The sequence below is a fragment of the Lampetra fluviatilis genome, chromosome 4, assembly GCF_964198595.1.
Source record: "Lampetra fluviatilis chromosome 4, kcLamFluv1.1, whole genome shotgun sequence".
NCBI lineage: Eukaryota > Metazoa > Chordata > Hyperoartia > Petromyzontiformes > Petromyzontidae > Lampetra > Lampetra fluviatilis.
The window spans coordinates 26,566,978-26,583,008 of record NC_136278.1 but is presented as its reverse complement, the minus strand read 5'-3'; the positions used below and the strand labels follow the sequence as shown (position 1 = coordinate 26,583,008).

At 46.4% G+C, this 16,031-nt stretch overlaps 2 protein-coding genes across 16 annotated transcripts in view; both read left to right on the top strand.

Moving 5' to 3' along the window:
- The window catches only part of LOC144931700 (microtubule-actin cross-linking factor 1-like), a 244,250-nt gene that overhangs the window by 140,892 nt on the left and 87,327 nt on the right, over positions 1-16,031 (top strand). The window lies entirely within an intron of this gene.
- LOC144931329 (uncharacterized) lies at positions 167-15,035 on the top strand. Its single transcript, XM_078855130.1, has 5 exons — positions 167-3,619; positions 5,960-8,068; positions 10,738-13,540; positions 13,673-13,800; positions 15,006-15,035. The coding sequence occupies exons 1-5, from the start codon at positions 167-169 to the stop codon at positions 15,033-15,035; spliced, it is 8,523 nt and encodes a 2,840-aa protein (XP_078711256.1).

Sequence of the window (16,031 nt, the reverse complement as noted above, 5' to 3'; positions counted from 1 at the left end):
TAATATCTTGTTTTATCCATTTCATTACCGTTTTCTTCCCCTTTCAATGTCTTTTTTCCCATTTTTCACTTTAATTTTTTCCCCCTCACTTGTCTTCTTTATTCTTTCCCCTTGGTTGCGATTCTGTGTGCGTGCGGCGTGCGGCGGTGGCTCAAAGCAGGCGCAGATGAGGCAACAAACGGTGCGAGAAACGCTCAGAAAGCAAGCGAAGATGGAAGCCGAGCTGGAGAAACAAAAGCAGATCTCGCAAAACTATGCCCAGGAAAAAGCACAGGCTGAGGCCGAGGCTGACAAACTGCGCCGGCAGATGCACCGAGAGACCCAGAACCGCCTCTCCTACACGGAGACGGTGACGCTGCAAAAACTGTCCATTGAGCGCCAGCTGATGGAGCTCAAGAGGCAGACGGAGCAGGAAATCGATCGGCAGACAACGATCGTTCAGGACGTTCTCTTGCAGCAGAAGCAAACCGAGCTGGAAGTGCAGAGCCTCAGGCAGGAGCTCAAGAAGTTGTCTCTGCAGAAAGAGGCCTTCGAGAAAGAGGTCATGCGCCTCAGGATGGCCGCGGAGGATGCAGCGCTTCAGAAGCTGCGCACCGAAAAGGAAACCAAAAAAATGAAGGACCTGGCTGAGGAGGAAGCCTGTAAGAGGCACAATGCTGAGCAAGAACTGAGAGCGAAGGCCATAGCAGAGCAAGAAGCGGCTCGTCAAACACAGTTTGCCCTCCATGAACTCGACAAAGTGCGCAGGGAAGTTGAAGAGACTCAAAAACAACATGACATGGCTGAGACCAAGGCTAGAGAACAAGGGGAATTGGCTAAAGTGGCTGAACAGCACAAACAAGAAGCTGAAATAAAATTGAAGCGCTCATCATTTCACGAGGAGCTCGAGGAAGGTGGCTTGCTAATGGAACAGCAGAAAATCATGAAGTCGCTGATCACCGAAGTGGAACGGTGCAAAAAGTGGGCCGAGGAGGCAGAAGTTTGTCGTGATGCAGCCGAGAGGGAGCTGGAGAAGTGGAGGCAAAGGACCGATGAAGCGCTCCACTTTAAAGTCCTGGCAGAGGAGACGGCTAAAAAGAGAGCTCGTGCACAGGAGGAGGCCGAGCGCCAGAAGTCACTCGCTCAACACGAGGCGAAGGAATGTGCCAAGTCGGAGGAGGCGGCTCTCCGGCAGAAACGGCACGCCGAAGACGAACTGGAGAAAATGAGAAAATTGGCCGCGGAAACCGCAAACGAGAAACGTTTGGCGGAGATGGAACTTGCGCGTTTGCGCACGTGCATGGAAGAGAATGCTCAGCACGTTGTGCTCCTGGAAGAGGAGGTAACACACGCCAGGGCTCACGCGTCAGAAGCGGTGCGTCAGAAAAGAATCCTCGAGGAAGAGCTCGCTAAAGTCAAAGCGCAGCTCCAGGAGCTCATTAAACTCAAGCTGCGTAACGAGAACGATCAAAGGAGATGGTCAGAACAGGAATTTAGTAGGATGCAGAAGGCCCTTGAGGAAGAAGCGGTCGCAAAGTTGAAGGACATGGAACAGGAGACTGTACAACTGAGAGCTCTGGCTGAGCAAGCAATGCAACAGAGCCTCCAAGCAGAGGCGGCCTTGGCTCAGCAGAGGGAAGATGCAAAGCAAATGTTCAGAGATAAGTTGGCTGCCATTCAGGAGGCATGCAGACTCAAGGAAGAATCGGAGCTGGCGCTCAAGGAAAAAGAGCAGGAGGCAGAGAGGCTGAAGGTTTTGGCCGAAGAGGGGGCATACCAGAGGCAGTTGGTTGAAGAAAAGGCGGCCCGAGAAAAGAAGGCCATAGCAGAAGAGAAGGAGCAAATGCGACTGCAGTCTGAGGACGAGATAAGGAAACAGCAAGTCATCGTTCAAGAAACATGTTTCCAGCGAACCTTAATACAAGAAGAAATCCAGCTGCTAAGAAATAAGGTGGATGATACTCTTCAGGAAAGGGTTAATTTGGAAGGACAGCTCCTGCAGCTGAAGGTATTGGCTGATGAAACTGCACGGCTGAAGGAACAGGCCGAGTTGGAGGCGCAGCAGCAGAGACAGTTTGCCCTGCAGGAGGCCCGGAAGAAACGAGAAGCCGAGGATCACGTCCAGCGTTTGATGAAGGCTGAACGAGACGCGGCGCAGCAGTGTCGGTGCGCGCTTGACGAGCTGGAAAATCTCAGGCAACGGGAGCGCGAGGCACTGATTCTGAAAGAGCAGTCTGAGCAGGAAGCGGTCAGACAGATCGCGTTGGCAAAAGAAGCCGCTCAAACGCAAATAGAGGCGGAAACACAGGCCAGTTTGGCGCTGCTGGAAATGAAGTGCGCGGAAAGTGAAAAATTGGCTTCTGAGGAAAAAGAGAAAATTCTGCGGATTGAAGAGGAGGCCAGCCGAGCCAAGAGGCTTGCTGCGGAGGCAGACCTCGCGAGGAAGCGGGCGGAGATGGAACTGCTTCTCTTTCAACAGCAGGCTGAAGAAGCACGGCGCCTGAAAGCTCAGGCTGAAAACTCAGCCGTGCATACTGCTCAGGCTCAGGAGGAGGCCGAACGGCGTCGAAAGGAAGCGGAGGAGAACGCGAGCAGATGTGCGGATGCTGAGGCCGAGGCCCTGCGGCAAAAGGCACTCGCGGAAGCTGAGATTGAACGACAAAGACGCATTGCCCAAGAGACGGACAACCAAAGGGCCTCGACTGAACTAGAATTGAACGAGCTACGCTCCCAGTTGGGTAAGACCAAATGTCAAAAGAAGGATCTAGAAGAAGAGCTGATTTCTCAGAAAGCTGAAGTAGCAGAGGTCGTGCATCAGAAGAGCATTGTGGAAGAAGAGCTGGCAGATCTTAAAGCTCGGATGCAAAAGGTGATTGAAATGCACAACAACGATGAGCAAATGAAGAACCTTCATGAAAAAGCCGAAGAAGAGAAGAGTGTGCTACTTCTAGGAGAAGAAGAAAAGTTGAGGGTGGCCACGATGGAGGCAGAGCATCTCCGTGCAGAGGCGGACGAATCTGCCAGGCTGCAAAGGAAATCTGAGCAAGAATTGCAAAATCAGAGAGAGCTTACGGGGAGGATGGAGGAGGAGAAGCTCCAGGCAATCCTGGAAGCACTGCGGCTCCAGCAGGAGACGGAGGCGGTGCAGAGACAGCAAGAGAATGCGGAAGAAAATCTCAAAGCGTTGGCCGAAGACAAAGAGCGCTACCAGCAGCTGCTCGTGTCCGAGTCGGAGCTTTTCAAGAAGACACTAAACGAAGAGCACCGACGTCAGGAAGCTCTGCTGGAGGAGGCGGATCGCCTCCGCCGACTCGTGGAGCAGCTCACCCTGGAGCGCTCGCAGGCACAGGAAGCGGCGGCGAATGCCAAAGCGCAGTTTGACAAAGCACCGACATTGGTCACGGATGCTGGGCAGCAGACAGACCTCCACAATCAAATGAAAAACATTGGCACCGACACCGTTTTTCTTTCGGATAAGGAATGCTCACGTGTGCATTGGCAAGACGGTGAAGCCAAAACAACATCGAGCAGCGATGAGCGTCGTGAGGACAGCATTCCGCACGTGTCTGTGGGGGAGAGTGTGAAGGAAGGCGACGAAGATGTCATTCCGGGAGGCAGCAAAATGCAGCTTCAGCCCCGCGTAATGGTTGACGCTGAGAAAATAATTCACCAAGCGGAGGTCGATCAGGGACAAATAGCAAGCGCGTGCCATTATTTTGAATCTGGCAGCAAGATATGTCTAGAAATAGCAGTCCAGACCGAGCCAGGAGATTTTAGTTCAGAAAATAAAAATGGGCACCAAACAAAGCCAACACGACTTGCTGAAAGAGATGAGTTAAGTGACGAAAAAACTAAAGAGTATGATGAAGGCACTGTTGGTCAACCTTTATCAGTTGATGGGTCGTTTTTGAAAGAGCCTGAGATTAGTGAAAGCAATACGGTAACATTGCCTACGGATGAGCAGCATGTTTTGTCTCAGTGCGTGCAAGATGAGACGCTAAGAAAAGAAGGACCACTTAATATTGAGGTTTCGGCGAACAAAGCACGTGGTCTTTTCATTATCGAAGATATGTCTATGGATGTAACATCTGGCTTAGATGAGGTTTCACTGCTCCAAGGGGAAGAACATCTTGGCAGAAGTGAGAATTCAACAGTTGCTCTTGAGCAGGAAGAAATCCGTCATGCGTTGGAAATGGGAGGTACTACTTTAACATCTGACCATCAGTGCGCAGAGGTTGGGCTAATTGCAGTTGAAGATGACAAACCATCAAATGTAGAAATAACCGGTGGAAGACAAGAAGATCAATTCGATGCCAGACTCGAGGCAATGGATACCCGTGCAGAAAGTGGAGTGGTTGTAAAAAAAGAAAACAAACCACGCGATGAAATTATTAGCTTGAGTGATCATCTGAAGGTTGGCGATAAAGCAGGTTTAGTGACGGAAGGAGCTGAACCTGTATATGAAACAGAAAAATTGGCCATAGACAAATCTCGTGAAACTGTAGTACAACAAGAATCCCATAATGACTACACGGGAATACTGCCCACATATGTTGACGCTACTACGTTATTCGGTGAACAACCGTTGGAAATGACGGTCACTGAGGGTGGTAGTGCACGTGATTCACAATCAGAAATTACGGGTACTAGCTGTGATCAGGGGCCTGTCGTTGATGCCAGTGTTCAGCAAATGGGACCTTCCGATTCAACAGCAACCACATTCGGGGCTCAATCTGAAGTCGATGCCAAGATGCACCCAAGTATCGTAAAACTGGCGGTGGTTGCCGAAAGAACGACACTTCGAATAACAGAGCGTGCACAAGGTGGTCAGACGGAGCCCATCGCAGACACCAAATTTACAGAGGTATTGGTGTGGTCATCTTTGACATTTTGTAGACGTGTGGTCTGCAGTCATATGAATACCGTGAATATTATCGTCACACAGAAGGTATATTTCACTGGTGAAAAAGTCAGGGTCGTTTTGGATTTTTTTCATACTTTGCCATTTTATTACATTTGATTCGTGTCTTTTTGACATGATTCTGAAAGCCACCAAGCCCTCCCTATGCATGCATTGCTTTGATCTTGTATTTGTGCGTTTTGTGTTTCGTCTGTGTGATTTTCAAACACACCAAGCCCCACCTATTGTTTTGTCTTTCACACTGGAAGCAGGGACACTGCACTTGCATATTGACAAACGTTAGCCATGCCGTTTTACATATATAACTATTCCACACCTCAAGAACAAGAGTTCACATTTTCACACCTGATACTGTTTTAAACATGTCATCGTTGCGTGTGACTACACCTTATTCTTTTTTTTTACCACCAATCGTTGCCTTTATATTATTTTGGGTTATTTGTCTCATGACATCCGTTCTTATCGCCGTGAAAGTGAGCGTGTTTGCCTGACTACTGTTAAAGCAAGTTTTTGTCTTCTATGAGAATAGGCAGATTACTTTTCTATAATATTCTGTTTCTTTAACTCTGTATTCTACACAATGCTTACAAGCGTATGCCTGGATAAACATCACAAGCCATTCATTCCTAAGTAGTTCACGTTATGGCCCCATGATGAACGATTGTAGGATTTGAAATGGAACAACTCCGAATTATTGATCAAGAGTTACAGTATTGAAAATGTTTTAGTTATTTTGCATGATTTTGGAAATGATGCAAAAACTCCAGTCTTGCATCAAAGTGGCAAGAGATGAATAATGCCTTTAGGACATGATTCTATGAATCATTGTGCCAATGAATGTTCATTCCAGGCATTCATTACTAGCTTGTTCAACTGGTGGTGGAGGGAAATGGCCTTGCTGACAATTGCTTTTTTTGCAAAGGATGCATCTCATGATGCATCCTGCCCTGGGCTGAAAGCTGCACTGCCTCTGCAAATCCTCTTGCCCTGTCGCCACCCCTTCAAGATGATGCGCCGTGCCAAAATTCAACTCTGATCGTCACTTTAATTCTATTGTAGAAAACACAACTTTCAGAAGCAGCCCTGCAACGTCACACTGAACAGCAACACAGGCTGCAAGAGGAGCAGAGGCATCGGCAGCAGCGTGAATTCTTACTATTGCAGCAACAGCAGCAGCAACAACAGCAGCAGCAGCAACAAGTGGCGGCAGAGATGTCACCTGAAAGGGGCGGAGGAAGACTGGAGACGATACAGGTCCTCAACGGGAGCCCTCTTCAGCAGCCAAAGATGTACCAAGTAGAAATGAAACAGCACGCCAACGTTGATCAGCCGAACTCGCCGACCAAAACGAGACGGAGGTTGTCCAGTGGCCGCGACGTGTCGAGGAGCAAGCAGGCAAGCAGCGTGCACGAGCAAGCTCTTTTGGCTGACAACATCGCAATCAAGTCGGCCGCCGAAATGGAAATAATGAGCTTGAAGTTGAACGCGGAGGAAGAGCTGAGGAGGCAGAGGCGTTTTGCCAGCGACGTCCAGCGGCAGAAAGACCAGGCCGAGCAAGAAGCGCAGTACTTGCGCGTCCAGGTGGATAAGCTTACGAACCAGAAGGACGGGGTGGAGGTGGAACTGGAGAAGATGCGAGCGTGCTGCAAGCAAACGGAGCGCAGGAAGCAAGTGTCGGAGGAGCAGCTGGGTCTGTTGCAGAGAGAGATGCAGGATGGTCACTTGATCCGGCATCAGCTGGAAGAGGAGCTGAAGCATAGGGAGAAGGAGCTGCAGGACAGCATGGCCCAGAAGCAGAGAGCCGAGGAGGAGGTAGCCCGGAGGACGTGGACGGAGGAGAGGCTGAGCATGCAGTGCAAGCTGTCCGAGCAGGAGCTGCAGCGCCAGAAGGCATTGGCGGAAGAAAAGTTCCGCCAGCGCGAGACGGCGGAAATAGAGGCCAAGCGTCAGCTAGCCGTGGCGAGGGAGGCTCTCCAAAAGGAGGCGGTGAGGCACATGGACATGGTGACGAAGGAAAGGCAATTGCTGCTGGACATTGAGAGTTACGTCCGAGCTAAGGAGAAAGATGAGAAAAGCATGGCAGTGCTTAAGCAGCGGATTGACGAACTTTCCAGGTCGAAGAATATGTCTGAGCAGGAGCTCGGCCTGTTGAGAAATCAAATCCACATGGTGCAGCTGGATAAGGCGAAAGCGGAAAAGCGCATCGTGGCCCAAGAGGAGCAGATCACGCTGCTCACACAGAAGCTGCGCAAGGCAGAAGAGCTCACACAAGATAAACTGAGGGCGGAAAATGAGTACCTTAGAAAGATTACGAATCTTGAGCAGGAGCTCTTAAGCAGCAAGCGGTCGGCCGAAAGTCTGCATGGTAACTTGACTGAATTGAAGAGGGAGTATGACCATCAGCTGCAGAAGCTGAGAGAGCAGTCGCAGCAGGACATTTTAATGCGGGAGTCCGCAACCAAGATTTCCATGGATAGGAAGGAGATGCAGCTGAAACAGAAGCTGGATGAGATGGCCAAAGAGCGATCTGTGCTGGATGAGAAGGTGGTGCAGATGAAGAGCTACTCGGAGCAGATACAGAAGAGCAAGTGCGAGGCAGAGAAGGAGGCGAGGCACTTGAAGGCGAAAGTGGATCTGGCGGACCGCGACAAGTCAAAGCTGGAGCAGGAGATCGTAAAACAGAAGGCCTACCTCGAAGAGCTGAAGAACCAGAAGGGCCGAATGGAGAAGGAGATGCAAATGAAGCAGGCGTCCGAGCGAGACGCCATCAGAAAACAGAGAGAGTACGAGTCGGAAGTGGTGAAGCTGAAGCAGACGGTGGTGGATACGGAGCGCAAGCGTCAGCTGTCGGAGCAGAGAATGCAGCAGCCGGGCGTCAGCAGCAAGCAGGAGCGCGAGATGGAGCAGAAGCTGATGCAGGAAATGGAGAAGCTGAGGGGACTGGAGCAGAAGCAGGAGGAGCAGCGGCGCTCGCGCGACTTGCTCGAGATGCAGAAAAGTAGCGCGGAAGCGGAAGCCGAGCGGCAGAAGAGGCTCGCTGGCGAGGAGAAGATGAAGCAAGAGGCTCTCAAAACGCAGCTGGACTTGATGCGCAGGAAGCTGGAGATGTCCGACGTGGAGAAGAAGAGAATCGTGGATGAGCTTGAGCACTTAAAAAAAATGGCAGAGGTATCTTGCCCATCGCACTGGCAGTTTCGCCTAAATCGTGCATAGGGTGTTTCAGAATAATTATGATTTTTTTTTATAATTGGAATGTAATTGTTTTTCGACAGTGTGTTACTCTATCAGTAGAAGAGGATATATATTTTTAATATAGCGGGATTATTCCTATGTATATAACATTTGTGAGACAGATATTTTCTGGTAATTTAGCAATTATTCTAAAGAATATATGCAATTATAAATAATGCAAAATGCACTTTTACCAAAATTAAGTGGAAGAAATGGCCAATTTATTTGAGAAAGTTAATGCGTTTTAATGTATTAATATTATTGGTCTGACTTGGTAAGCTTTTGGACAGGCCACTATTCATTTACACAATCCCAATTTAGAAAAAACAGGCAAACATGTGCAGGTCTGAATGTGTTCCTTTTGTATTCCCTTTCAAAACTTTTCTGTCCTATCAACTTTTTTATTTTTCCGGGAAACATTGGTGGTGGTAAAAAAAGAAAAAAACATCTGTGTTTGTTTGTGCACAACCTTTGCAGGATGCATAAACCAACGCTTGTGTCCCAAGGCTTCTAACAGTTTTGCCACATCATAATTACTTCCTAACATTGGCGCGGCACTTGTGTGACAAGCGCGATGCAATTCAAACGTGTTAATAATGTCCTTGGCTAAGCCAGTTTTTTACTTCACCAGCTATCTTATACCCCACTGTTTTATTGCAAATTAACACACTTATCCTGATGTGACTGTGACCACTCTCTGTTTTGACAGAGCATTTGAAATACCTGTTTGTGGAGAGAGGATATATTTTCATTACTCTTAGTCACAGTTGTGTTTTATTTAAGTAACTCAGGTTGGCACTGGCCCTCTTCGTGTGTTCAAAAAGAAAAGAAAGCCAACTAGCTGGACAAATGGGTCTTACGAATGTGGCAAAAAAAAGTAATGTGTGCCTTAAAAATACTGACTTTTTGTAATTTTCCGTCTTGGTGGTGGGTGCTTAATTTTTAAATCCTTTATATTAAGTTCGCATGCTTGCTTGCTTGCGTGCTTGCTTGCTTACGACCGTGCAAATCTTTCGGTCGTTTTTTAACCCACTTCCCGTGATCCAATCGAGCTGACATTTTCCACACAGACTTGTTGTGAAAGACAATTAATGTTCGTGAAAAAATTCCCAAAATTTTACACTTTTTAGGCAAAAAAAAAATATTTTACATATATTCAAATAGAACTCATTCTTGGCTTTGGCTGAACGTCACAGTATAAGAGCCCAGAGCGTAACCCCTCCACAGGCCGTGGCGGAGTAGCTCAGTTGGTAGCGCCCTCGCTTCCCATGCCAAAGGTCGCGGGATCGATCCCCGCGTCCTCCACAGGCGAATATATTTTAAATCCTTTATATTAAGTTCGTTTGCTTGCTTAGGACCGTGCAAATCTTTTGCTCGTTTTTTAACCCACTTCCCGTGATCCAATCGAGCTGACATTTTCCACACAGACTCGTTGTGTGTGACAATTAATTTTTGTGAAAATGTTTTTTCAAAATTTTGCACTGTTTAGGGAAAACAAATTAAATATTTAATTACCAATTGCTTAATACTGGCAGACAATCATCTGACCCATAGATTGCAGCCATCTCAAGCCAGAGGACGAGAGGACTCTAGCCGCCACGCATATAAAGGATTTAGAGTGAAAAACTTTGTTTTTACGGGTTAATTTTTTTATCATACCTCGTAGTTTTAACGCCGCAGGATATAACAGCATTCTATACACATGCAGTCGTGTTATATCCCCTGAAGGTTTTATTTTTTCTAGTTTTTTTTTCTGCTTGGTGGCTGTAACTTTTCTGGAAAATCCATGCCTTCCGCTGGGATTATTTTACTATTTATATATATTCTATTTCCTCGTTCTGGTTTCTCAACAAAACACTTTATTTATTCTGTATTTGGTAATCTTGCGATCCATTATTTGTTTTCAAAACCCTGACTTTTCTCCTTTTACCTTCTGTCATTCTGAATACAAAGGACTTCTACCTGTTATTGTAGACTTCTATATACTTAAAATATCATAATATACCAAAAACATGGAGTGTAGTTATGTAAGCCCTTATGTGTATAAAATATATTTTATGCATGCTCTCTTTAACATTATGAATCCCATGGCTTCTTTCAGTTGCATTATATGTAGTGCATATAATCACTTTCATCTATATTTATTTGCATGTTCATAAAGTACAACTAACCATATTTCATTATACCGTTCTTAGAATTGTAAAGGCAATATACTAAAATATGCAGTCTATTTAAATATCATGTATTGCAATAGACATGCAAATGTTGGGGCCAATATTGGTTGACATTGGACCAACGTTGTTGGCCCAGTGTCATCCAGCATTTACCTAACGTTGCATCTTATTGGGATGCTATGCAATAATATTTTTTTTAAATCACACTTTTAAGCTGAACTAAAGTAGCATGTAATTATTGTCTTAAAATATTCATGTTTTCTAGATTTCCCTCACATCCATACTTAAGAAACACCACTGCTCCCTATTTACAATATGCATGCTTCATCAAAGCCACAGGGCTTGCCTGCTGGGAAAGAGCCATGGGAAAAAAGCATTTTGAAACCTTGGCCTGACAAAAATATGTCTTGCCAATTTTTTTTTCCCCCGCAGAGGACTAAATTAGACGAGTCGCAAATATCTCACGAGACTCAGGTGCTGCACAAGAAAATTGAGGAAGAAGCCTTTAAGCACAAGACTGAGAGGGAGACGCTCTTAATGAAGCAGAAGCTTCTCGACGAGGAAAAAGGAAAGCTGGAACAGATGTACGAGGAGGAGCTCAACAAGGCCAAAGCCTTGCTGATGGCCGAGACGCGGCAGAGAAGGCAGCAGGAGGAAGAGAACAGGAATCTGCGTGCGCAGATTGAGGAGGGCATGAGAAAGCAGAGGAAGAGTGAGACGGAAATACAGCAGAAGCAGAAGGAGCTGATGGACATGGAGAAGAAAAAGTCTGACGAGGAGAAGCGCAGATGGGAAGGGGAGAACCGCCTGTTGCAGCAGAGGCTCCGGGACTTGGAGCATCAGCAGCGGGTTTTGGAGGAGCAGAAGAAATTGGACATGCAGCGTCTCGAAAAAGAGAGGAAGCTCGAGCTTGAAAAGTTAGAGCAGAACAAAAAACGGGAGATGGAGGCTCTGCAGAAGCTGACCATGAAGACCGACAAGGTCGCCGAGAGCAATGTCACTATAACTAGGTCAGGTGTCACTCACACAGAAAGCAACAACAGCAGTCGCCAAACAAGCGAGCAGCAACAAAGTGCTGGCGATAGATACAGCCAGGTTGCAGCGACGCTACTCGGCGCCTCGGGCAAAACTGTAATAGAGACATACACTGAATATCAAATGGAAATTGCTCTTAAGAAACCATTTTTAACCATACCGTCCGGTGTGTTGGCAGGAAAAACCCTTTCAATTTGGGAGATCCTTAATTCCAGTATTATTTCAGAAGTAAAGAGGAGGGATCTAAAGGCATCCTACAAGCAAGGTGTCACAACCGTGGAGACAATTATCATCATAATCATAGAAATTATTGAGGGCAAGGGTCCGAAGATTGACAGGAAAAAGCTCATCGGCGTCCAAGGAGTGAGACGCCCAGTTAGCCTGGAGGCACTGATTAATGCGGGATTGCTAAGCGAGGCGAAAGCTTCTCAGGTCTTGCAGGGGACAGTGACCCTCGAGGAAATTTCGCAGTCTCTGAAATCGCAATTACAGAGCGGCGGTGGAATTGCTGGGATCCTTGTTGAGTCCACGAATGAAAAGGTGGGCATTTACAGTGCAATGAAACGAGGGATTCTAAGCCCGACCACTGCCTTGGAATTGCTCGAGGCCCAGGCTGCCACTGGCTACATATTAGACCCGGCTAACAATGGCAAGCTGACGGTAGATGAGGCCTTCAGGAAGGGGTTGGTTGGCTCTGAATTTCGCGAAAAGCTGCTCACTGCTGAGAAAATTGCAACAGGCTTTACTGATATGCTCACGGGGAAAGTGCTGACACTGCAGAGGGTATTACAGAAAAGACCCGATTTGAAGGTTATGGCTGTTAATTTGTTGGAGGTACAGGCGGCTACAGGTGGGATAATTGAGCCACAGGCAAGCATTCGCCTTCCTCTGAAAATGGCTTATGAGCACAATGTCATAGACACGGATATGTTCCGAATTTTGTCAGGCGTTGGCGAGCAAGCCAAAGGTTTTCATGACCCAGACACGGGTGACAAAATCAGTTACAAAGACCTGTTGGGCAAATGCGTGTGCGATTCAGAATTTGGTTTCTCTCTGCTTCCGGTGAAAGAAAAGGAAAAGGACAGGAGACCCTCGTCCAAATCATCTGTACGGGCCCGTAAGATCATTATCATAGATCCCGATACAAAGAGGGAAATGACTGTGTATGAGGCATACCGAAAAGGTTTCATTGATGTGCACACATATTATAAGCTCACAGAACAAGAAGGTGAGTGGAAAGAAACTGTAACAATAATGCCAGACGGCAGTGTCTCCACTCTTTTGATGGACAGCAAGTCCGGAAAAGAGTTTAACATTGATGATGCACTTGCGAAAGGCATATTAACCGAGGCTAGCTTTAAACAGTACAAGGAAGGATCTATTTCTGTCTCAGAATTGGCCGGTATGCTGAGTGCAAGCGCGCCTGTCCATGAAGTCCAACCATCATCTCCAAGAACACCACAAACTGGCGGTAGTGCTGTGTTTGTGGAATATGGCAGCTTGTGTTCATTCAATGACCCCACAGAGGAAACCACGCCAGTCGCAGGAATTTTAGATCTTCACGAAAAGGAATACATTACCATCAAAGAAGCAATGAAGAGACATTTAGTTGATGGATCAACGGGTCAAAAGCTATTTGAGGCTCAGGCATGCACTGGGGGAATCATAGATCCAGCAACAGGTCAGAGATATTCCCTCGATGAAGCAGTTGCAAAACATCTTATTGATAAAATAATGAAAGAAAGGATTCAACTCGCTGAGAAGGCGTTCAAAGGGTTTGAAGATGCCCGTAATAAAACAGTAATTTCCACAGCGCAGGCCATGAAAAAAGGTTCCTTGTATACTGAGGCAGGGCAGAGATATCTTGAGGTGCAGTACTTAACAGGAGGCCTCATTGAACCTGGTATAAAAGGCCGAGTGCCAATTGATGAAGCTCTTCAGAAGGGCACAATTAGCGAGGTAATGATCAAGAAACTGCGCAATGTGAACGCTTACGCAAAATACATGATTTGCCCTAAAACAAAAGCAAAAATATCCTACAAGGAGGCGATGGATCGTTCCAAGATAGACGCCCCGACTGGCTTAAGGTTCCTCGAAGCTTCTACGCTGACCAGCTTGGGAGTGTCGGCCCAGCAGGCCATTGCTGTGTCTGGGTCTAGCTCGAGCTTTGGAAGTGCTTCCTTCTTTGGCTCGGGTTCAAGTTCTGTTGACAGTGGTGGCCATAGCACAGGGTTTAGCACTCATACATTTTCTGGTCAGACTAGTTTTAGCTCTGGTCAGAGGGTTGCGACTTCTCCTACGATGCTTTCTAACGAGTCCGATCATTTTTTAGGGGTGGGCTCCGTGTCTGAGAGTTCTAAATTGCTCTCGGACACGGAGGCTCCCGAAATGATGATGCACGTTGGCGAGTCAGATTCCAGCCGATCCCTCCAGCCTTCCTGCGATGGTGCTTCGCACAAAGTAAAGGCGGCAGACGGCAGTGCCAACTTGTTTAATTCAGCTGGAACATATCGATCCCCTCCTTTGTCTAGCTATGCCATTTCCCATGAACACGTCGATGGGTCCATGCTTGGAAATACACCTGAGCAATTAATTGTGCATCACCCTGGATATGATTACCTTACCCTTCCTGAAAAACAAAATGCGGAAGTTAAAGATGATGAAAATGTAACCTACTATATTTTGAAAAAGTCACCACCAGGGTCTCCTCCAAATAAGATGTCTGATACTGATTTTGACAGTTCGAAAATAAATGTCACATCAGTAGTTTATTCTTCTGGAAGTTTGGCTGATTATATGGCACAGCCAACCAAAGAAAATGTCATCCCTGCAATCGCAGACGTAGTAAACACCCTTGGTGTAGAAGGTTTATCGTATGAAAATGTAAGTGGCTCCAAAACTACATCTCCATCAACACAGAATTTAAAGTGTGTTTATTCTGACGAAGGCCTAGGCATTAAGGCTTCAAACCAGCATCATGAAGATGAATTGTGTGCTCCTCTCGATATCTGCGAAAGTGAATTGTACAACCAAGGAGGGAAAAATGTCACCGGAACCTCCCAGAAGATTGAGGGTGCTCCACAAAGTGAGAAAAGATCTTATTTTGAACACGACAAAGGGGAGAAGCCTTCAATGTCTGAGAACAGCTTCTACAATTTCTCCTGGGCACAACGGTGGCAGAAGGAGCAAGGCTGCTTGGTGCCACAGAATGAACTGGTAGAGTGCCCTCGCAATGGGGTTGCTGTGTACTTTGGGCTGGACAAGACACTGCTAGGGGACAGCGATGATGATGACCTCTCCTGTGATAACAGCCCGAAAGCTCAAGCATCTTGCAGTGTGGTGCGTAGCACTCAAAGCTGCCTATGTTATCGGTTTAATAATCACTTTGTGATACTTTGCGCATTATTATGTATTCATTAACAAAACAAATGGGGGGAAAAACTAATTCTTTGAGGTATGTACCCTGTAAATGTGTAGCATCCAAGCTAATTTGATAAATGTATATTAGCAATAACTATGTGCATGGAAGCAACTCATTCAGTTACAGTCCTTGATTTGAATATTTGTGTAAAATTTCACTTTTTTCTCTCTTCTGGAAATACACTTGGGTTGGGTGCTTCGATGCAATATATTCTGTTTTTCCTTGCTGTGGTTTCACTTTCAAGGTCATCTCCATCCCTGCTGTCCCTCTCTAGCCACTAAGCTTTGTGCAGTGTTTTTTTTAATTAAAACCAGTGCTCAACATATGTGTGGAGTACAATGTTGGAACAAACCTGTGTGTGTGTGTGTGTACTTGTGTCACGTAAAGAGCCAAACCTATTGTGCGAATTTCTCTTGGCGTTCAGCTCCTAAAACAAAGCTAGCTGCAACTTTTACTTTTAATCTCAACGTTGGGGCTATCCAGTGTCTAGTATCAACGTTGTATTGAATATTTTTAATTGGGTGTAATTGTGAACAACAGCCATATCACACATTAGTACTTCTAATCGGCATAATCATTGGTTCACTGCAGCTCAACGACTTAATAGTCCCTACAAGGCGTGTGGTGACGTTAGGAGATATCCATGTGTGTGCTCGGCATTTGAAGGCCTGAAGACCAGAATCAGTGATTTTGCCGACAATGTGTTCAAGGAGGCATTTCCATACCATATCCGGACAGCAGATCGAAGGAAGCTTCAGTCCAGGGAGCATGTTCTGGCAACTGGTGGGCTAGGGCGAGACTTGACAGGGTTGTGCAGAATCGCGTGGCACGGCGTCTTTCATACGGGAGTGGAAGCATGGCCTGCAGGTCTGTGGGGCAGTGGTTGGTGTGCATTTTGTACAAAACTGTGGCAGCAGCAACTTGTTTAAGTCTTTATTTATTCACACGTGTATTCACTTTATCGGGATGTGCCATATGTATTTTTTTCGTTACATCCGTACTTAACCAAATGATGGAAATTTCAATGTTTTGACAAGGAAAAAAAACTGGCGTGAGCCAAAATGGCGAGTGCATATTTTTGCAACGCTTAAATTCTTGGAACGTTTTGCTTCCGTTGATGAGAGTTTGTTGGTGTTTAATGGTGGTGATGCTCTGAATGTGTGTGTTATGTCTAAAGTAGGGTGTGTTAATCCTGCTCAAAGTGCATTACCAAGCTGCAACAACGTTTAAGATATGCGAAGGCTCTTTATACAAATTTCTCATTAAAACT